General features: G+C 34.9%; 4 protein-coding genes across 6 annotated transcripts; 3 read left to right on the forward strand and 1 right to left on the reverse strand.

The window, feature by feature from the left end:
• The first annotated feature begins 815 nt into the window (after positions 1-815).
• On the forward strand, positions 816-9502 carry LOC107040313 (sugar transporter ERD6-like 2). The gene is made up of 7 exons (XM_015260348.1): positions 816-1055; positions 2284-2437; positions 2670-2840; positions 6273-6421; positions 7183-7712; positions 7840-7987; positions 8972-9502. The coding sequence occupies exons 1-7, from the start codon at positions 1008-1010 to the stop codon at positions 9254-9256; spliced, it is 1485 nt and encodes a 494-aa protein (XP_015115834.1). The 5' UTR covers positions 816-1007; the 3' UTR covers positions 9257-9502.
• Positions 9503-9816: 314 nt separating this feature from the next.
• Positions 9817-11702, forward strand: LOC107040314 (group XIIA secretory phospholipase A2). Its single transcript, XM_015260350.2, has 3 exons — positions 9817-10214; positions 10975-11042; positions 11128-11702. The coding sequence occupies exons 1-3, from the start codon at positions 9980-9982 to the stop codon at positions 11443-11445; spliced, it is 621 nt and encodes a 206-aa protein (XP_015115836.1). The 5' UTR covers positions 9817-9979; the 3' UTR covers positions 11446-11702.
• A 1873-nt stretch (positions 11703-13575) lies between these two features.
• Positions 13576-16033, forward strand: LOC107040308 (succinate dehydrogenase cytochrome b560 subunit, mitochondrial). Of its 3 annotated transcripts, none has more exons than XM_015260337.1 (6): positions 13576-13673; positions 13758-13804; positions 13893-13949; positions 14073-14275; positions 14691-14833; positions 15839-16033. In XM_015260337.1, the coding sequence occupies exons 2-6, from the start codon at positions 13785-13787 to the stop codon at positions 15944-15946; spliced, it is 531 nt and encodes a 176-aa protein (XP_015115823.1). In that variant the 5' UTR covers positions 13576-13673; positions 13758-13784; the 3' UTR covers positions 15947-16033. The 3 variants fall into 3 exon arrangements, with proteins under 3 accessions (XP_015115823.1, XP_015115827.1, XP_015115824.1); XM_015260341.1 differs by having other exon boundaries at positions 14076-14275; XM_015260338.1 differs by having other exon boundaries at positions 13584-13673; positions 13732-13804.
• A 615-nt stretch (positions 16034-16648) lies between these two features.
• Positions 16649-20381, reverse strand: LOC107040307 (replication factor C subunit 3). Its single transcript, XM_015260336.2, has 5 exons — positions 19988-20381; positions 18694-18831; positions 18437-18602; positions 17578-17896; positions 16649-17111 (listed from the first exon to the last, which is right to left on the reverse strand). The coding sequence occupies exons 1-5, from the start codon at positions 20072-20074 to the stop codon at positions 16757-16759; spliced, it is 1065 nt and encodes a 354-aa protein (XP_015115822.1). The 5' UTR covers positions 20075-20381; the 3' UTR covers positions 16649-16756.
• Positions 20382-21014: the final 633 nt, after the last annotated feature.

The following is a 21014-nucleotide window of genomic DNA, read 5'->3' on the forward strand; positions in this document are numbered from 1 at the left end:
ACGCGCATTCGTCTTGAACTGGGATTTTTCTTTGTCTGAAAGGAATTGTGTAAATTCCGATCCATTGAAGGTCTGTTAGAATATTTTACTGCATATTTCTCAAAAATATTAGAAAAAAATTCTATGAAAGTTATCAAAATTTTGATAAAGTCACTGTCATCTTCTCCGTCTTCGGAGATATTCTGTCACCCAACAATACAAAGCACGTCATAATATTTCGTCAAAACATAGAAAAAGAAAAGGATTAATTTTCTCACGTTAACATAAAATTAATGTTCTCATCGCAGATTAAAAAAGAAATTTGCCTCACATGCGAAAGGTTCCGAGGTCAAATCTCGGCCGGGTAGAATGGTGCGATCTAACCATTTAAAGTCTTGATTATCATCGCAGTATACCCTAACCGGGTCGAAGCGATGTAAAATAACGATTAAAAAAAATTAAAAAAGAATGCTAATTCTTTCAACACGCTTTTTTCTGGGATCAAGAATTTTCGTCATGTCTGAAGGGAATTATGAAAATTCCCTTCTACTGGAGGTCTGTTGCAGTGTTTTTCTACATATTTCCCAAAAATATTGGAGAAAAATTCAGTTAAAGTTACAAATTTTGGTAAAGTCAGTGTCATCCTCTCGCATGAAAGGATAGGCAGTAGAATATTTCAGATCCCGTTCATGGTCAGACAAAAAATGCCTAATGATATCACACCCCTCCTCCCGCTCCCTTTATGGCAAACATCAGCAGAGACAATGACAAAAATTGAAGAAGGCCGTAAGGCTACTTAGTTGGAGCACATGTGTCGTCAGTCGGTGCGTGGACATCCAACCGAGATGTTCATTCTCCCCAACAAGACTAAATATTAACTCGTTAAATACCCAACGCTTCCCCGACATTGTGGAAATATTGACAAAACAAATAAACGAGTTATTTTCATAAATGCCACCTCTCGGGGCTCTTCAATAATTCACCTGTGTTAAGACATTTGTGAAGTGAGGAAAGTGCTTCTGGTAAAGATGAGTTCTCCGTCGTCGAGTAAATTTGACAGCGCTGTATATTATGAAGTAAATTATTTCACTATTCTGTTCTATTCAGTTCTCAATTAATTTGTGATTTTTTTAAACTTGAAATATGATGAATTCATGTGGTATGATATAAACCGGCGGTTGTCACCGGTCGATGGTACATGGGGGCATTAGTGGGGCTTCAATGACAGGGGGTTGTTTGTCATGCTTTCCATGGAGAATTGCGAACAAAATCAGTACTTTATTATTGCTATTCACCGTTATTCCTTGAGAGTCGAAAATTAAAAAAAAATAGTTGCAAATTTTAGAAAAATTCGAAATTTGCAAACATTATTATGAACATCTACTGCTAATTTCTACTGTTATAGAAAATGGGATTACAATTGAGTTGAGAAGTAAATTAAAAAATGCTCACGCGGGTAATGCGTATAATGCCTCATTGTTACTTGTCCAAATTGGGTAAACATAATAATAAATAAGGCCTGTTACTCGTCTCAAATATTGAATTATTAATATTAAATGACAATATTATGTTGAGGCAAATCCTTCGAGGCTCTTTCCAACAAATGAGCAAAGATTTAATTGCCAGTGATTATAACACCCACCAGTGAGTAAGTATTATTTATACTTGTCCACAGTTTGGAAAATTAAAAAAAAACATTTTTTTTTAACAATCTCTTGGTCCAAATAACGCAATTATAAAATACAAAGGAATTTCATTCGTATATAAAGAAGAAATGGTTATAATAGTTGAGTTCAATGAATATTTATGGAAACGAAATGGTTTCATGTTTATTATTCGTTATGATTTTTGAGATCTACTGATACGAAGAGTCAATTGTGTTGATAAAATCCATTAAATATTTATACTATTAATATTAATATATTAATATTTAGATTATTCATCGAATCCTTATTTTCCAAGCAACATTTTGAGTAACTTTTTAAGTTTTTCCACAACTTCTCAAGGTTAATTGTGACAAAAATTCAGGACTATCTCAACAGTATCTGCATTTGGACAACAAAAATGGTTAAATTCCATCGAGTCATGAGCGAACGATTAAAGCACAATTTGATCACATACATACGGTCAAGGTCTAAAGATTGCGGTTGCGAACTTTACGGATCATAATAGCTTGATACAACCCAAAAAATCCAAAATTTAAATTTGCATGATTGCGGAGTTTCCAAAAGAAATGCTGATGTTAGTCAATCCTCACGAGAGAAAGTATCATTTTGTAATTGAAATTATTAATTCATCCGACAGTTTTACTATGCCATACACACGATGATGACATTAATCAGCCCGGGGATGAATATTGGGTACTCCGCAGTGGCTTTACCATTATTGACGAAGAATGATACATCAGAGGGGAGTGATGCTATTTTGTATGGTAATGAAACTGCTGCTACATGGTTTGGTAAGTTTTTGAAACTTTTTTTCATTCTCTTTTCATTCAATTTTTCTTTCCATTTTTCTTCATCATTACACATGTGGGAAAATCCCATCGATTGAAATTGAAGAGACCCATCCTGGAGATGGAATATTCAATAAATTTAAATAAATAAATAATCATTAATAATAAATGAATAAATAAGAAATTTAATTATAATTTAATTTTTTATGAAAAGTTATCTGAAACATTTGAACAGCATCAATTGTGGGAATTTCTGGTCCTTTCGGATGTCTGCTCGGGACATTTTGCATGAGAACAGGGAGAAAAATCCCGATGGTCATTACTGGATTCGCATGTGCCGCTGGATGGCTGATAATTTCAGTCAGTTATGGAGTTGAACAAATTCTTATTGGACGATTTATCGTAGGTACATACATCGTGAATGATTTCTTATCACAATTATCGCTTATAGGATTTATCAGATATTCTGATCGATCGCTTCTTAATTAAATTTCAATACCATTAATTTATGAATTAATCAGTTAATTATCCAAGCATTTAATTAATCAGGATTCCGTCAGGGGTTACATGTGTATATCACACAGACCTCCATTCTTGAATTCTCAACGTTAGTCTACACGGAGAGAAATGTTCAGTAAAAATTACGGAGCTCTCAATTCGCTCACCGATTATAGAATCGACTCAGAAAATTGCAGTGACGGTATCGTAATTTTTCACAGGAGATTCAGACAAAAATTACGGAACGCTCTGAAAAAATTCCGTGACAGTTCGTAAAATTTCCTACAAACACATTTCGCTCCGGAATTACGGAAAAGATACGTAATTTTTATTGAATATTTCTCTCCGTCTACTTTGAACGGTAACGGTATCCCTTGCATGAATTGAATTTTAGAATCATCCTCGTGGCCATAGTCGTTAAGGTATATCCCAAGATTAATACCACCCGAAAGTCCGTCCCTATGAATTTCCGAAAAAAATTCTAAATGAATTAATTTATTGCATTTTCATAAGTTAGTGAGTTTTTCTATCCTCATATGTTTTTGATGAAGGCAACAATAACTGCGTGAATCAAATGAGAAATTATTTGTTAAAGTAGCTCTATCCTTACGGTAAATTAAAAAAATATTGAAAAGTGCAAAAAAAATTGCAGAAAACTCGATTAAATTCGGAATTCTAATTTTTTTTTTCTCAATTTAATTATCGTTTTGGTTTTTCAAAGAAGACATGTTTAAAAATCAGGATGTAACCCTAGTGTCTTATGTGAAAATCAACATTTCCATTTTTATCAAAGATTAAAATCTGAATGTTTTTTCATTAGATGTGGAAAAATCAAGAATTTTTTTGACACCTCATAAAAAATAATCCACCGTTTTGCAAACAAGTTTTATTATTTATTTATAAGAGGGAAATGATTGAAAAATATCAATATTTTGCGAAATTTAATTTAGACAATACTGATTGGGTATGAATTTTTTCAAATTTTTTCCATGCAATTTAGTTGAAAAATTTAAAAACTGAACATATCCAAAAGTACAGCATAGCCCGTGCCGACGGGTAGAGCTATGTTAATTAATTGTTTGAATCAAATAAAAAATAACTTCACGAAATTTCCATTTTTTAGAGTTGAATATCGCAGAAACTACACTGACAAAAATAAATGTTTTTGAGAAATCGGTCTTCACTTATATCAAGAAACTTCTGACTTTGAAATTTTCAAGAGTAAAATATCTTGCACCAAGAAAATAAAAACTTTCGTCAAGTAATTTTGTACTTCTCCTAAAGACGAGGACAATTTTTTGATGACAAGGAAGCGATTTCTCAAACCAAGTAAAATTGAATTAATTCATTTAATAGTGTTTTAGCCTCAATTCTAAAATATTTTAATGCAAAAATCGCTTTAATTGATGAGTACTCGTTTTCTTGATATGACGAAAGTGTCCTCATCTTTCGGACAAGTATAAAATTGCTTGGCGTAAGTTTTTTTTTTCTTAGTGTGAGATATTGTACGCTTGGCAATTTTCAAGCCACAAATTCCTTGATATACGTAACGAAGTACTTCTAAAAAACACTTGTCTTCTCAGTGTATGAAGTAGAAAGTTTACAAAAAATTCACCGCATTCAAAATTTATCAATCTACCACGGATTCGTTTTTTATACTCATAAGATGGGAAAATCGAGTTCGGGGGACCCATAACCCCGTGTGACCTATGCCCCGAGTAGAAATTTCGTCGGTTTATCATCGGTTACCGATGCGGTGCAACCGACATGGTCACCATTTCCACATAGGTTACGACCTACAAGGAACTCATGAAAACGTCACGCAGTTACCTCACAAGTTATGGCAACCCATCAAAAACCCACTTAATTATTTATTAACCTCATTATTATCAACAATTTGTTAGTGATTAATACCTCATTAATTGCCATGGGAAAGCATGCCCAATGATGAGAATCGATTTATACACACAGAAAAAGAAAAAAAAATCACATTATCGGTGAGGGGTCACCCATCCAATTCCGAACCCTACTCGATGTTACTTAACTTTGGTGATCGTCTGTTGTGCTGAAGTCCAAGTCCGCTATCCTGTAATTCTTGGGAATATAATATTTAGATATTCTAGATAAAGCGAAGATTCAGATTCTCTGGTGATTGACATATGATTTTCCCCAAACCTTAATTATGACCCTTCTTAATTAATGAACCTTATTTCTGACCCTCGCGACTCTTACTTCTGACGTTCATTCCTGACCCTTGTGACCCTTATTTCTGACGTCTATTTTTTATCTCCATTTTTGGCCCTCGTGACCCTTATTTCTGATTCTTAATTTTGACCCTTATTTAGATTACTGATGGGTTCTCTGATGGGATCAGTTATGCCCGACCGGACTTGTACAATTAAATGTCTTTAACACCTTATAAGGGACAAATAAGTTACAAAGGGGTTGAGCTACACAAGTTAGTAGTCGGTGGTAAAGTCATCTGTCACCTACAATGACCATCCCTACTATTATTGTTGTGTTTAGAACCTACAGGTTACACGTCAGGTACAACCTATGAGTCAGTAACCTATAACAAACTCATTGGTTCCCAATGCACATTGGTGGCTCCCGACGAAATTTCTACTCAGATACCTCCCGTGCTAGAAACCCGCATTTCATTATTTATTATCTCCTAAACAGTGTACTACAGCTGGTTAGAATTTTTAACGTGGATACGTCTATGGTTTCAATATGGGAGGTCATTTTGGGAAACGGTCCTTATGTGCAGCGCCATCTATCGGAATTCTAGAAAATTATAGACATTTCGAGACAATTCGAAAAGTTTTTTGAAATTTCGAAAAAATTCTAGGAGTGTCTAGAAATTTCGAGAGAATTCAAGGAGTTTCCAGAAAATTCGAGGGTATGCAAGGAGTTTCTAAGAAATTCGAGGGAATGCGAGAAGTTTCTAGGAAATTCGAGAGAATACAAGGAGTTTCTATGAAATTCGAGAAAGAAGGAAAGACCATGGACGTATCCACGTACAATGGCAGCTGTATCAAAGATACAGCCACCTGCAATTTTGTCAACAGCTGGGGAATATTATGAACATTCTCTATAAAATACACGGGAACAATCATAAGAAAATCCGGTTTTCTAGAGAGATACCTTAACTCTCTAATGCCGCTCGGATTGTCCCCACCTCGAAGTTTCTCCGTAAGAGTGCGTGGTCCCTTCTCCGGCGCCCCTCGAGGCGTCACGTCTCAGAAGGCGAGCGCGTTACCGAATGAGCCGCGGCGACCGGCCTAGGCTGATGAATTAATTAATTACCTCCATTAAGAAAAATCATGAAAAATTTTAGGAGTTGGCACGGGTTTAGTATCAGCGCCAACAGTTGTTTACATTGCTGAAATATCAACACCTCGGCACCGGTTGGGTTTAATAAATGGCACGAGTGTCTCTGTAGCCGTTGGGATTCTGATAATTTACGTTCTTGGCTTCTTCATTCAGGTGAGTCAAATCCATCTTCCCAGAAGTGAGAAAATTTATTCAAACAAGCATCTGATTTTTTCGTCAGCAATAAATTGAGGGCAGGCTTCAATCAATAATTTTATGACCGTCTTTAAGAATGAATTCGATTTTTGCTTCCGGATGGAAGCTTTGTAGTCGTTCAAATTTAAATTTTAGATTTTTTGTTTTATATCGACCCAGTATGGTCCAAAAAGTCTGAAAATGCAATTTTTAGCAAAAATAACTATACTAGGGGTGGGTAGGGCAAAACGGACCCCTAGGGCAAAGCGGACCACTGACAGAAAATTGATAATTTTTGTTTTTGTTTCTCAATGGAAGCAAAAACAAAAATTCAGTCATTTGTAGTTTGAAGTGATTAGCAAATCTGATCAAATTGCCGATCAACGACACTTCTTGTCTATGAACCCCCTGTGGCGGTTACGATCCAAGAAACTCACTTTCAATTCAACACATTCAGTGTTCCTGATTTAAAGGAAAGAAGAAAAAAAACAAAAATTACCAATTACCAATCTGTCAGCGGTCCGTTTTGCCCTACCCTCGCCTAATGCAATACAAGAGCAATCTTCCACTTGTTCAATTTAAGAATGAATTATTGAATGAGATAGGTTCAAATACAATGTTGAATTAAACTTTTGTTTCATGATAATTTTTTTTCCGATCTGCCCTGTTCTCTAAAATTTCCATGATCCCCTCACAGATGTCAATATCCGCCACCGTTTCACATTTTTTTAATCTTCTAGAACTGGCGGATGCAGGCCGCTATATCAACTATAATTCCACTTCTATCAGCCTCATCAATTCTATTATTCCTTCCCGAGAGTCCCATATGGCTGCTGTATAATAATCAGGAGTCAATGGCCAAACAATCCCTCATGAAACTCCGGGGATTGAAGAAAGAAACACCTGAACTCAATGCAGAATTCACACAAATGCAGAATGACTGTTTGAAAAAATTCAAAGAGTGCGAAATTCAGACAATGTCTTTCGAACTTTACGGCAAAAATCCGACAGAAGATCAAGTCACTAGCGGTATTCACCGTAGAATTCAGAAGATTTGGTGGATAATGCTGTTGCCAGAAGTTTGGAAGCCATTTTTAATCCTCAATGCTCTGTTTTTCTTGCAACAATTCTGCGGGATATGCGTCATTGTTGCTTATTCAGTCAACTTTGTCACCGAAGTCGGCTTGTCAGCTGATCCTTTTCTCATCACTGCTGTTATTGGTGTTATGCAACTGTTGGCAGGCGTTCTCCTTGTCGCCACGAGCTACAGGTACTTTTGTTTTTTTTTTCAGTGGATTTTTCGAGGCAATAAAATTCATCAAAACAGATATATGTTGAAAGAAATGAGGTCTTCAATTCTTCGATGGAATGGTCAAACAACATTGCAACATTTTCAGACTGGGAGTTCGCAGCATATCGCTTTTATCCACTGTGGGCATGGCCATTTCGTTGGGGGTCTTAGGAATTTATTTGCAGTTCATCAAACCAAATGATCTACATGATACATATCAACCTGTTGCAATTGTTTGTATATTTATTTTTGTGGTGAGTACGAAAATCAGCTTCGGGAAATCCTGTTCTGGAATTCAGAACATTTGGGTTTTTTACATAAGAATATTCTTATTTTTGAAATGATGATGAATAAAAAAATGTCCCATGAATTTTCAACCAAAAGAGAATGACAAAATTTGAAGGATAACTTGGAAAATTTGTTCATTTTCTGGGAACTGAATGAACTGAGTTGAAATTGATTTGAAGGGGATAAATAATTGTGAGAAATGTTCAAAAATGCGAGGTGGTTGACAGACGTGGGCGGCGCCATCTTGCTTGGACAACCCCTCCCTCTGCCGCAAGGGGCTTTAAAGATGGCGGCGACCCCAGCTCGTATTTTCGAATATGCATAAAAATGTTGAATTTAGCCCAGGATTTTTCAGGATTTTTTTTTCCTCCGGTCTGCCCTATTCCCTATAAATTTACAATTCCCTCAATCCCATCACAAAATAAATATCAGCCTATTACAATTGTTTGTAGATTTATTTTGGTGGTGAGTATTGAAGTCAGTTTCAAGGACATCTTGGCTCTGAAATTCAGAACTTATGCATTTTTTCAAATAAGAACATTCTTATTTTTAAAATGATGATGATGAGTAAAAAAAAGCCCCATAAATTTTCAGCCAAAAGAGAATGACAAAATCTGAAGGACAGCTTGGAAAATTTGTTCATTTTCTAGGAACTGGATGAAACGAGTTGAAATTGATTTGAAGGGGATAAATAATTGTGAGAAATGTTCAAAAATACGAGGTGATTGACAGATGTGGGCGACGCCATCTTGCTTGGACAACCCCTCCCTCTGCCGCAAGGGGCTTTAAAGATGGCGGCGACCCCAACTCGTATTTTTGAATAGTTATTAAAATTATTCATCTTCTTCATATCATCCTCAACTCACTTCATCCGATTTCTAGAAAGTGAACAAATGTTTCAAGCCATCTTTCAGATTTTTCCATCCAATATTTTAGAAATTTCATTGCAGGCCGCCGGCTCCTACGGTTTGATAGCGGTTCCATGGTCAATGGTTGGTGAATTATACCCAACGAAATACGTTCATTACCTCGCACCACTTACCACGTGCATGGCCAACATTTTTAATTTCACAACACTACACATTTATCCGTTATTGTTGGTAAATGGTGTTCTATCGACGGTTTATATTTACTGTGCAGTATCGATAATCGCGACGATTTTCATCGCTCTAGCCCTACCAGAGACTCAGGGAGTGCCGCATCATGACATTGTCGCAAGGTTTCGAAAAAAATGATGCTTCATTTCGCTGCAATGAGACTGAGACAATTTTTTAAAAATGTTGTTTTATTGAAATGTAATGTTGATTTCAATTAATTTTCCAAATGGGATGAAATATGTTTTTTTAGAAGAGAAGCGCAACTGCATTTGTATTCTTAATGTTGAGTTGTTTTTAATACATTTTTTGGAGTTAGAAATAATTAGAATAACTTGATTACCCTCTTTGAAAAAAAAAATTAAAAGCCCTAGACATTATAATATTTCCTCGCAAATTCCCCAAAAAAAAGTAAAGAACTTCAGAATTTTTATATTTTAATGAGGAATAATTGCATAATTAATAATTGCACTCGAAGAAAAAATTATACAATTGATCCAAAAAATTAAATAATCGACTAAAATTTTTCATCTTTAATTCGCACTCTGTCATATATTCTTTCAATTCATCTTATCAAAATGCACTAATAGAAATCGAATCTGTGGATATTTTCTCAGTATTAAAAAATGCCTTTTCAACGTTTCCCAGAGACATCGAAAAATCGATTTTTTTATGTTCGTGCATCGATCGCTAATTTTCTTTCATCTTTTAGCACCTCCATTTCTATAAATATATTTCGCCGCGTTGACGTGGGGACGGTGAACCGCTCACCGCGGCCAGTCAAATTTTCACACGTTTGAAAGGACCAAATCACCGCTCTCACCTAAGAAATTCAGTATTAGTGCTCAATTAAATTGCGCAATTATGGATCTTCTCCGCTATCGTAAATTTTTCGTCTATATTCTCACATTCATGGCGTACGCATGGTCTGGTTATGGTGCTGGTCTACTGGGCAATCTTCGCGATGCTGTGCTAGCAGCAGAGACTGTTTTTGGTGATTTTTTCCAAAATGCCATCACTGTGGCGAGAAAAATGAAAGATATTCATGAAGTATTCGACGCAGCTGTGGAAGAAAATTGTGTCTTTCAATGTCCTTCGGGTGAGAATTCTATAGGTCGTTTTTTTTATCATAACCTCAAAAATGTCAAGCTTCTATGTTTACATATTAATAACGCACGCAAAGATTTCAGTGGTAGGTGGAAAAAATAGACCGGGAAAAAACATCCCACACACTCAAAACGTGCTAAAGCCCACCCAAATTAAAAATTTCCCTTGGTCTATTTTTTCCATGGTCTCTTTTTTCCGGGATTCTTGAGATTGTAGTAAGATGTCGTTGAGTTGAAAGAAGTTTGTATTTCTTGACTAACAAAATCGCATTAGTTTACAATATAACAGAATCACAGATTACGGCAATTCAACACAAACTTGGATATCACAAATTTCGTTCAATGTGATGTACAGAAAGCTCAATTTAAACATCGACTTCATTCGAGAAAACAACATTCAATTCATTCCTCAATTTAATCGTCTCCTAGATAAGATTTTGAGTTCATTTTATGAAAGTAGAAAATTTATCGACTGAAGATTATATTAGGTTAAAAAAATAGAATTTTTTCACTTTTATGGTGAATACATATGACTTGACGCCAAGAACTGTTTTATTTGATGCAAATAAATGTATTTCAAGAAGAAATAATTGATATTCACCGTAAGATCTTATTTATTTAGGATTGGTTCAAGTAAATAATACTTGTTCCAAGGAAGAAACATCTCAATAAAAATAATTTTTTCTATCAGTGTATGAAATTTTTTCGTACGTGTCATGATGAACTTGCATTGATTCATCATAAATGTGGCAGGTGTGACTCCCAAACCAAACAGAAATCATGTGCCCCAGAGTAATGGATGTGGCTCACTAGGAATTGAGGTAAAAAATTGGCGCTGGCCTTGCTACAATTTCACAATCCTACCCCTCATCACCCTCAAAAATCGAAATCACCTGCAATTTCCAGATAAGTTCGGAATACCTGCCTCTCTCGGAAATGACGAAATGCTGCGATCAACACGACATTTGCTATGACACCTGCAACAACGACAAGGAAAAATGTGACTTGGAGATGAAGCGCTGTTTGTACAAGTACTGCGAGGGTTACCAGACCACTGGGGTCACAGTTGTCAATACCTGCAAAGCAGCAGCGAAAATGTTGTTCACTGGTACAACTGCCCTCGGCTGCAAGAGCTACATGGACGCACAGAGAGAGGCCTGCTGGTGTGGTGACAGGAAAAAAGAGAAGAAGAAATCCAAGTGGTTCGGGGCTGACGAGCTGTAGCGAAATCCAACAACTGAAATTTCATTGCAATTTTTTCATTTTCGTTTTTCAGCTCTCTTAAAACTGAAGATAATCGAATCTCTGTAAATAGCCAATTGTATTTTGTAATTCATCCTAAAAGTGAAGCTGTTATTTTTGTGATTAAAAAAGTTAATTTATTGACGGAGACATTACGCTAAGGGGAGACTACTATGAGTTTTCAAAGGAGTGGGATATTGAAATGCGACCTCGCATTTCGTAGACAGAAATGCTTGCCAGCTGACAAGGATATTTCGCCAGAAAACATCGCGAAGGTCTCGAGATCCAAAAACATCCGAATAATCTCAATAGGGATCGAGGATATCAAACCGATCCTATTTGGCTCACTGTCCTCCCGGTTTTTTAATTGACCAGCTAATCAATTAAAACGATCTTGATTGGCTGCGATACCCCCCATCACGCCACTTACCCCCTCCAGGAGTCAGGGGGGATATAAGGGCTTCCTTACAACAGGGAGCTCCCGTATCGGAGCGACCTAGCTCTGATGATGCAGACTGAAATGTTTGCGCAACGTCGACAAGAAGCTGAATCTAGACACGGTATCCATCCGGAAGCCATAATAAATAAATCGCTTATATATGTCGAAATATGAATAATTAGTGCTAAAAAATTGATTGTTTATTGTTCCTTTGCCCCGCAGATGCTTAAAATGTTAAAAATAGTCCAGGGCCTTGAATTATTGAGCTTCAGAGGTTTCTTTTTTTTTCAAAATTTTTGAAAAAATCTGTGCAATAAGAATTACGAATTAGTTTATTGAGATTCAACTTCTACACAGTTAATTTCGTTATTTTTTTAATCAAAAATTGCACCATTCATGTAAAATAGTCCGAAAAATGTTTTTGGAAGAATCGAGAATATATTTTTAATATTTTAACGATAATTTTTCTACCTAGTTTACATGAATTTTTATTTTAAACAATACCAAATTGGATGTGCAGGAGTTGAATTTCACAGAACCAATTTGTAATTATTACTGCACGCATTTTTTTCGAAATTTTGAAACAATGAAACCTCTGTAGCTCCAAAATTAGAGGCCCTGGACTAGTGTTAACATTTTAAGTGTTTGCGGCGCAAACGAACAATAAACAATTTTTTTTGCACTAATTATTCGTTTTTAGACACATTTAATCGATCTGCAATGTATGGCAAATCTTATTCTAATCGCCCGCGACTTTTAACACTCATAGTAATCTCCCCTCAATTGAGTTATTGTGAATTTCCCTGCTTTCCATAGTCACCAATCCACTTAGTAAACATGCTCAGCGCAGCTTACACTGAAAAGGCAAGTCTTTTTGAGAAATACCTCTTTACTTGTATAAAGAAATTCATGGCTCGAATAAACACTAAGAAAAATGATCTTACGCCAAGAAATTTTACACTTGGTTGTATGGAGAGATAAATTCAATAAAAATTACCAGAAAAAAAACGTAAAAATTACGTTTCGAAATGTAATCCGCGAATGAAGTAAAATTCAATAAAAAGTGTGAGTCGGAACTGAAATTGTACGAATCTCCACGTAAATTCTACGATTTGTTCCGTAAAAATTAACCACCCGTCTGAGGACTCACCGTCTCAGGAACACTCACTGAGCATAATTAGAAATTTCTTCCATGAATTTTTCAATTTTTTTCCATTACTTTGGTTTTTCAATCGAAACACCGTAAGAACATTGCCCCCTTAAACTAATTTGAGTTAAATTTATTCATTTATTCCTTCATTGTATAATATTGTGATTTCTTTTTTTTTTTAATCGTCACGAATGACCACGTTGTCGATGCGATTAGAAATGCATAGGGGAGGATGGGGTAAAATGGACACTTTGGACTTTTTTTAAATTACTCATAACTCAGAAACAAATTTACCAATTGAGCTCAGTTTAGGTTCATTACAAAGGGAAAGGAATGCTCTTTGCATTGAAGGAAAAAATATTGAATTTCATCAACATTTCAACCTGTCATTAACATTTAAAAAAAGTCAAAAGTCTCCATTTTACCCCAACATCCCCTAAATATAAATAAATAAATAAATGTGAAGTCTTTTGAAATTGGATAGCAGCGGGGTTTGTTTCATCGAGTACCCGCCGACCCTCGTGTCACCACAGTCGTACCACAGGTGAGGCTCGGTTCAATAAAGACAGGCCGAATAATTCCTCAACCTGATATTTGTTTCCATAATTTTTCGGCTGTGACGTAAGGAAAAATAAGAGCGAAAAATTTTAAAAAATAATTAGTGCCATTTTTATTTCAGAATCAGCAAAAAATTGTTTTTTTCAGATCTCGAGAGACATAAACATACGACAAATGGCATTGAGCTACACAAGGTGATAAGATTCAAAATAATCTTCTAAATTAATTTCGATGTGACTATTCCATTTTTCAAAGTCTTAATTAATTTTTGCAAATGTTCAGATTGTTCTGTCAAAGGGGTCTTAATGTCGGACAGCTCAAGGGGATTCTCGGGCCCAGGTAAAAAATTATCTGTTACATAACCTTTTCGTTTATTTTTTTTCTCAATTTTTGGGATTTTAATTTTACTGTCGAATTACTTGAGATTGAGAAATTGAAGATGTGGATTTTGATATTTTCCAGCAGTTCCGTGGGTATGCCATCGACATTGAGCAGGTGTGCAGCTGTTCAGGCTTGTGAGTCGTATGTCGAGAAGAATAAACGATTGAAGAGGCCAATGTCACCGCATTTGACTATTTACAAACCACAATTGACATCAATGCTGTCAATCACACATCGAGGCACTGGAATGGCACTTGCTTTCTATGCAACTGGGGCTGGTGCAGGTGAAATTGCTCATTATTGAATGTTTAATTTAATGTAATTTAATGTTTTTTGCAATTCATCAATTTTTTAATGATTTATTAGCGAAAGTAACTATATTTTATGCAATACAAGAGCAATTTCCTACTCGACTAAGATATTATTCCTGTGGAATTTCTGTTGTTTTGAAAAATTTTCTGAATGATTCTGACGACAAATTTTAGTTCACATTATTTGTTGGAAATTTCATCCTTGAAATTCCATTCATTTTTTTTCTAATTAATCGAAGGATGACATTTCGTAGTTAATATCAAAATTTTTATGCTTATATTTATTATTTCTATTTTGCATGAAATAGAGATGAGAAAAAATGCAGGATAAAATTTTTTTAGTCACTATCAAAATTTTTTTATCCTTACATTTATGATTTATTTTTAGCCAGTCTGTTCTTGCCTGGAGGTGTGAATTGTGTCATCGATTCAATAGCTGCCATGAGCCTGGCGAGTCCTATTCTATTCCTTCTCAAATTTGCGGTAGCCTGGCCAGCAACTTACCACTACTTGAACGGAATTCGTCACTTGGTGAATAAAAAACATAATTATCATTCCCATTCTCTTTTGCCTCGACAAGTCAATAAATTGCGTTTTTTTCTACATACAAACAATCTCTTGCGGATAAATTTTCTGATCAAAAACTCAAAAAATTCATCTTCAAGCATTCTTGTAGAAAAAAATACGAATTCTGTGGCGAAGCGATAAAACGGTTCAAGTCGATTTTGGCTATTGGTCAGTTTTCAATAAATATCTCGAAATCTAAGGCAGATAGAAAAATTTACGTTATAACCGTGTTAGAGAGGAAGTTATGATGTTAGGGCGGATTTGGGGAAGTGATCCAGCAAGGGTGAAAAGTAAGAAACACGTGGATTACTAAACACACTGGCTATGTACTTTATTTGTGCTGTGAGTCACGCGTCTTGAAAATTTAAAGGTGCACTTGAATATCTCGAATTAATTGATGATTGTCTTTACAATTCACTGGATAATCTCTCGGTATTGAAACGGATAAAGAACTCAAAATTGATTAACACTGACTCGAAATTAACTAATATTTGAATTTAATAGAGATGCTACCGTGAGCACTAGACTCGATATATCTCACGCTGATGTACTCGCTTGAGCGATTACGACCCTGACAGATGTATACTCTTTGATGACTAGGTTGATACTACTGAAATTTCATATTTGGCAATTTGCTTCGTGATTTGCCTGTGAACCCGAAGGGTCTCGAAGTCGTCTGAGATTTTCGGTTAAGCCCGGCAATTTTGATAGTGAAATATTTGCTGCGTTTCAAACAAATCTTGTTTGTAGGGCGAATTGAGAGCTATGAAAAAGCTAATTATGAAAATTTCGCTATCTCTGTTAGATTCGGAGATATTCCGCAAAAACTCAGCTGAGAGCTATGTCGACATAAAGCGTTTTACCGCTGCGCTACTGAATTAAACTCTAATAGAGCTCGAATTATTTGAAGTCTTGTCCATTTATTCAATTCTTCGCATGTTCTAATTTTTTTCCTTTTTCTCACATCAGGGATGGGACATGGGACAGTTCCTCACGATCAAGCAGGTCTACAGCACCGGTTGGACTGTCCTCGGGCTATCAGTAATTTCAGCCTTCATTCTATCTGCCATGTTTTGAAGTTAAAATCCTAGGTGACAGTTTCACCGAAATATTCATTGTATTATATCTGTCTTTGAAATAAAATTATTGAGTAATTTATTAGAGCGAGAGGGAATAAGAATTAAATGATGTTATCATAGGGAAAAAAAATTATTCTTGATAATTTTTTTGTTTTAACTCTAGTGAAGAATATCAGACCGTCAATTTCCGTTTATAGATGACTCAATTTTCGAGTACCAGTCTAGTGATTTCTATAATTGAAAAGGAGGTCATTGATAATAATTGATAATTAAAATCATAAATGATAATAATTCAATTGTTTAAACAGTTTTCCGATCAATCCCTCAAGAAATGACCCAAAAAATGAACGAAATAAAAATTTGGGCGCGATACGACAAAAAAGGGAAGTGTTATTAATAATTTTTTTCTTTTTTCCAAAGAAAAAAAAAGAAAAAAAAGAAATTTTTGAACAATCGTAAAAAATGAATATTTGTCCCTGAAATCAGTAGCAACAGACCAAAAGAAAAAAGGACAGGCCAAAAAAGTGCACACAAAAGTCGACGGAGAACTTTCCATTTAAAAAATCACCTTCTTCAATACTCCCGAAGAAAGCGGATCGGTCGTCGAACGCCCTGTAGAGAGATTAAATGTCTCCTCTTCAAACAATAAACTTTTCCTTCAATTTTTCATATTCAATTGCATAAAAAAATTCAATTGTACAAAAATCACACTCTTCTTATTCATGTAAAAATGAGAAGGACAAAGTAGAAAAACTTTAAATTACAATTATTTTAAATAGTTCAGATGAGAAAAGTAATTTTTCATCCCTCAAAAATCGTTCATACTGGCATCCATGAATTTCTTATAAACCGCCATGAAACGAGCGACAAATGCCTCCAGATGAAATATGGGCTTCGATCCGTGATGCATCCTGTGCTCGAATTCAGCAGCAGCTGCCACAATCTCTGATTTCAATGGGAGATCACAATTTTTAATGCACTCTTGCAACAATCCTTTGAATATAAGATCGCTGGGAATGGCGTGGGTCAGTAATTCGTAGAGTCTTCCTCGAATGTCGAGGAGTTTTCTGGGCGTTTGCTCTGCCACCATCATTGTTGCTGTTTTACGGAGGAATACCTGCCAATCTGGCTCGGTTATCTTCTGATCGTTTGTGAAGGGATACCTGGGATCGTGGAAATAATCAATCAGCAATTTCCTCAATGAAAAGTAATTTGATAAGTTATTAGTTCTGTTAATTGCGTGGTTATCCCGTAAATGAGCGGTTTTAGAGCCAAATTCCATAAGCCTTCTTTTGTAGCTGACGAAATTTCTCATCAATAATGTTTTATGACATTTTTTTGTAGAATTATTGATTAGAGAGATAATTAAAGAATTCATAAAATGTTAATAATCTAGTTTTTTCGTTATGTAGAATTCTGTTGTTCTTATCTCGCATTTATCTCCATAAATAATTGAGCTGGGAAAAAACGTCACAAAATTATTTTTGAAGCTGAGAAAATTTCCCACAAAAAGTATATGATAACATTTTACTCTAAATCCATTCGTTATTGAGATAATCAAGAACTAAAACCTAACTTAATGACTTGATATTAGAATCGTCTCAAGAATTAGGAAAATTACAAACTTACTGTTCAACTTTGCAAGCCTCCAGCATGAGAATAGCCCTCCTGAGGTTCCTCTCACTCGCCGAAGCCACATTTTCAGCCAATCCCTCAGGTAAATTCAGTCCCTCCTTTTTTGCAACCAACTGAAGTATCGATTTTATCTCTGGAATCGTTGGGGCTGGCACTCGAACAGCTAGACAACGAGATCTGATGGCTGGGAGAACTCTCGACGTTGAATTTGCACAGAGAATTAATCTACACGTGGACACGTATTTCTCCATGGTTCTGCGAAGTGCGTGCTGGGCATCTTTCGTCAGTTGATCGACACTCGTCAATAGAACCACTGAAATAATCGAAAATAACATATTTTTCTGGAGATTTCAAACGCAAATCTGAGGAACAGAAATTAGAATTAACAAAAGAATTAATTAAAAAAGAAGTTGAAACTGAAGTCACAATTGAATTAATGATAATTAATTATTTGAAATTAACATTTAGAATCAAAATTAATTAATTAACAAAGAAATATGCAAAAAAATGAACGAATTCTCAATCAATTCCTCGTTGATTTATTAATGATTTCTGCTGTTTTTGTCAGTAAAACAACTGAAGTAAACGAAAATAACATATTTTTCTGGAGATTTCAAACGCAAATTTGAGGAACAAAAATTAGAATTAACGAAGAAGTTAATTAAAAAAGAAATTTAAAGAAATTAAAATTGGAGTCACAGTTGAATTAATGGATAATTAATAAAAATTAACATTCAGAATAAAAATTAACTAATTAACAAAGAAATGAATAAAGAGGGCTACAAAAAAATTCGTCATTTGAAAAACCGAATTCTCAATGAATTTCTCATTAATTTATCAATGATTTGATTACCTTTGAATTCTCGTTGACCATTTATATCAATCTGATGTGTCTGAGCAGTTGTTTTAACCAGATCCATAATAACAATTCTGTCATAAATTCCAACATCACTTGGATTGACTTCAATGTGATAATTTGAACTTATCGTCATGATTTCCAATTTCTTCTTCGATGGAGTCTAATTTCAAAGGGAAAACTATATGAATATTGTGATAAAATTTGAGACTAATTATCGATGTTAAAGTAAAAAAAAAATATTCTGAAATTACTTCGAACTGCATTGGCTCCATGCGAAGTCTTTCGACTCCACTTCCATACAATTCTCGAATAATCGCCATTATCCTTGTCTTTTTTCCTGCTCCTGGTGGTCCATGGACCAGTAAATGAGGGAAATCACCCTTCTGGACCTTTAGACAATTCCCAAAACAAATTTTTATCGATAAAACAAAATTAAGAGACTTCAAATCGAGGATGAGGAAAAAAAAAGTGGGAAGTTGCTTACTAAATAAATTAGCAATATGCTTCCGAGTGGTTATTTTGTGCATAATTTCCTACTCCCAGGTATAATTCATTATTTCATTTTATTAGACTGAATAAGATTTCTTTCTAACTAATTTTGTCAGATTTTCAAATTAGTTGAATGTTATCATCATCATTATTTTTATCCCTTTCTTCTATACAACCGATTGTCTTCTTTACGGTTCAATCTCTCCCCTCAACCTTTCGATAAAATGTTAATGGAAAAATTTTATTTTTACGTACTTGAATGAATTTGAAACATTATATTTGAAGGAACCGTCAGGAAGCTCACTTTCAGGGAAATTCATGGCAAATTCGAAATTTTCATCAATCATCATGAAAATCAAATCAAATCTTCGACTCAATGACATTACAACAAACATTTGAAGCTATGATTGAATTCCTTTGAAGCATGATGTTCAAAGATATCCCCGGAATTCTTATTTTCAAAAAATACAAAATTTTTCCAAATTTTCAAATGAATCAAAATAACGATTATTGCTATCGCCTTCATCTTCAAATTCGGTCAAAAGGACATCCAAACAAATTTTTTAAACCATCATTCAATCAATTCAGAAAATTTTTTTTAGTTACTGTGGGACAACCAATCGGTTTGTTTGAAAAAATTCGAAAATAAAAAAAATTTAATCGATGAACGCACACACGTAGGGACGGGATCTAAAAAATGCATTTTCAGATTTTTTGGATCATACTGAGTCGACATAACACAAAAAATCCAAAACTTCGATTTGAACGATTAAAATCTTCCACTCGGAAGCAATAACGTCTGATTCATGTTTTTGTCTTCAAGTTATCGTTCGTATAATTCTTAATATCTCCTGACCCAACGATGCGATTTGGACGAGTCAGGCCTCATTTTAAAGCTTGAAAAAAGATCTCGAAATTGAAGAAACAATCGATGCATTCGACTCTGCCGATTGCGAGATGTTGGAAATTTAAACAATTAGTTTTGCTAAACTCTTCTGGAATTTTCGACATAACCTCAACTGAGGCTTTGTAAGTTAAGGGAGTATTGCTACTCACCATGTTTTTGAGATGCTCTGCCTGTTCTGTGTGATAGTCGAGTTTTGAGAGGCTCGTGGGACGATGCTTGTCCACCCACAGACTCATGATTGTCGACGAAAATCAGGTGACAATCAGGTGAATTTGAGAAGGATAATTGTGAACTTATCACTACAGAGGTTTTCACTTTCTCATATGTTTGTAGGGATTTTTTAGGGATTGTCTTTCGATTGAATTTTGTTCTCCTTTTTCACTGGCGAATACTCTTTTTGATCCGACTGGAAATGATTTTGGGGGAGGAAGTGTACGAACTGGTGGTTCTGGAGCTAATGCTACATGTAGCTTTCAGACAGGAATTGGCGGGAGATTTTCTGGAGTTAGAGGGTCATGTGACTGGTCACGTGATTGTCATTCCATGCACGAAAAAATTTCATAGAAAAACCTAGCGTTTTTCACAGGATATTCTATTGGATGTCAATTGAAAATTTCATTAGTTTTCGGACGTTTCTATTGAAGAATTCTACGTTCTACTGAGCGTTTTTCTAATAAATCATGTCCAATAAAAAATATTTGACAGAAAAACTGGGCAGACAGTCATCTTTCTTCAGAATTTTTTCTATTGAGACATTCTCTACAGGAATTTCTCGAATGAATTTTTCAATTCTATTTTTCTTCTTTTCATTAAAGAAAGTAAATAATAAAATTAGAAAATTTCAGACGAGTAGGAGAGAGTGGGGTAAAATGGACGTGAAACGTAATTCTTTTCCTTTGTGGGAAACGTTTAACGTTCCCAGAATTGTTCTTTCCAATGAAAAAAAAATTATAACATTTTATCAACATTTAAACCCGTCATTAACATTTAAAAAAAGTCAAAAGTGTCCATTTTTCCCCAACCTCCCCTAATTTCTTTAGAAAATATCTCAATAGAAGAAGTTTTATAGCTATATTTCTAGAAAAACTGAATTCTATTGATTTTATTCATAGAAAATTTTCCCTTGAACATTTCTAAAAAGAAAACGGAATTTTTCAATAGAATCGACAAAAAAAT

Source organism: Diachasma alloeum, unplaced genomic scaffold (assembly GCF_001412515.2).
Source record: "Diachasma alloeum isolate Michigan unplaced genomic scaffold, Dall2.0 Dall_scaffold_00327, whole genome shotgun sequence".
NCBI classification, from domain to species: domain Eukaryota; kingdom Metazoa; phylum Arthropoda; class Insecta; order Hymenoptera; family Braconidae; genus Diachasma; species Diachasma alloeum.

Bases quoted from the DNA above. Each gene is read 5' to 3' on its own strand.
- LOC107040313 (XM_015260348.1), top strand. From the start codon at position 1,008: ATGAGTTCTCCGTCGTCGAGTAAATTTGACAGCGCTGTATATTATGAA. The intron at 6,422-7,182 runs GTGAGTCAAATC...TTAATCTTCTAG, and splicing joins TTCTTGGCTTCTTCATTCAG to AACTGGCGGATGCAGGCCGC. The intron at 7,988-8,971 runs GTGAGTACGAAA...ATTTCATTGCAG, and splicing joins TTTGTATATTTATTTTTGTG to GCCGCCGGCTCCTACGGTTT.
- LOC107040314 (XM_015260350.2), top strand. From the start codon at position 9,980: ATGGATCTTCTCCGCTATCGTAAATTTTTCGTCTATATTCTCACATTC. The intron at 10,215-10,974 runs GTGAGAATTCTA...TAAATGTGGCAG, and splicing joins TGTCTTTCAATGTCCTTCGG to GTGTGACTCCCAAACCAAAC. The intron at 11,043-11,127 runs GTAAAAAATTGG...TGCAATTTCCAG, and splicing joins GTGGCTCACTAGGAATTGAG to ATAAGTTCGGAATACCTGCC.
- LOC107040308 (XM_015260337.1), top strand. From the start codon at position 13,785: ATGGCATTGAGCTACACAAG. The intron at 13,950-14,072 runs GTAAAAAATTAT...GATATTTTCCAG, and splicing joins AAGGGGATTCTCGGGCCCAG to CAGTTCCGTGGGTATGCCAT. The intron at 14,276-14,690 runs GTGAAATTGCTC...ATTTATTTTTAG, and splicing joins TGCAACTGGGGCTGGTGCAG to CCAGTCTGTTCTTGCCTGGA.
- LOC107040307 (XM_015260336.2), bottom strand. From the start codon at position 20,074: ATGAGTCTGTGGGTGGACAAGCATCGTCCCACGAGCCTCTCAAAACTC. The intron at 18,832-19,987 runs GTGAGTAGCAAT...AATTGTCTAAAG, and splicing joins CAGAGCATCTCAAAAACATG to GTCCAGAAGGGTGATTTCCC. The intron at 17,112-17,577 runs GTAAGTTTGTAA...CCACGATCCCAG, and splicing joins GAGGCTTGCAAAGTTGAACA to GTATCCCTTCACAAACGATC.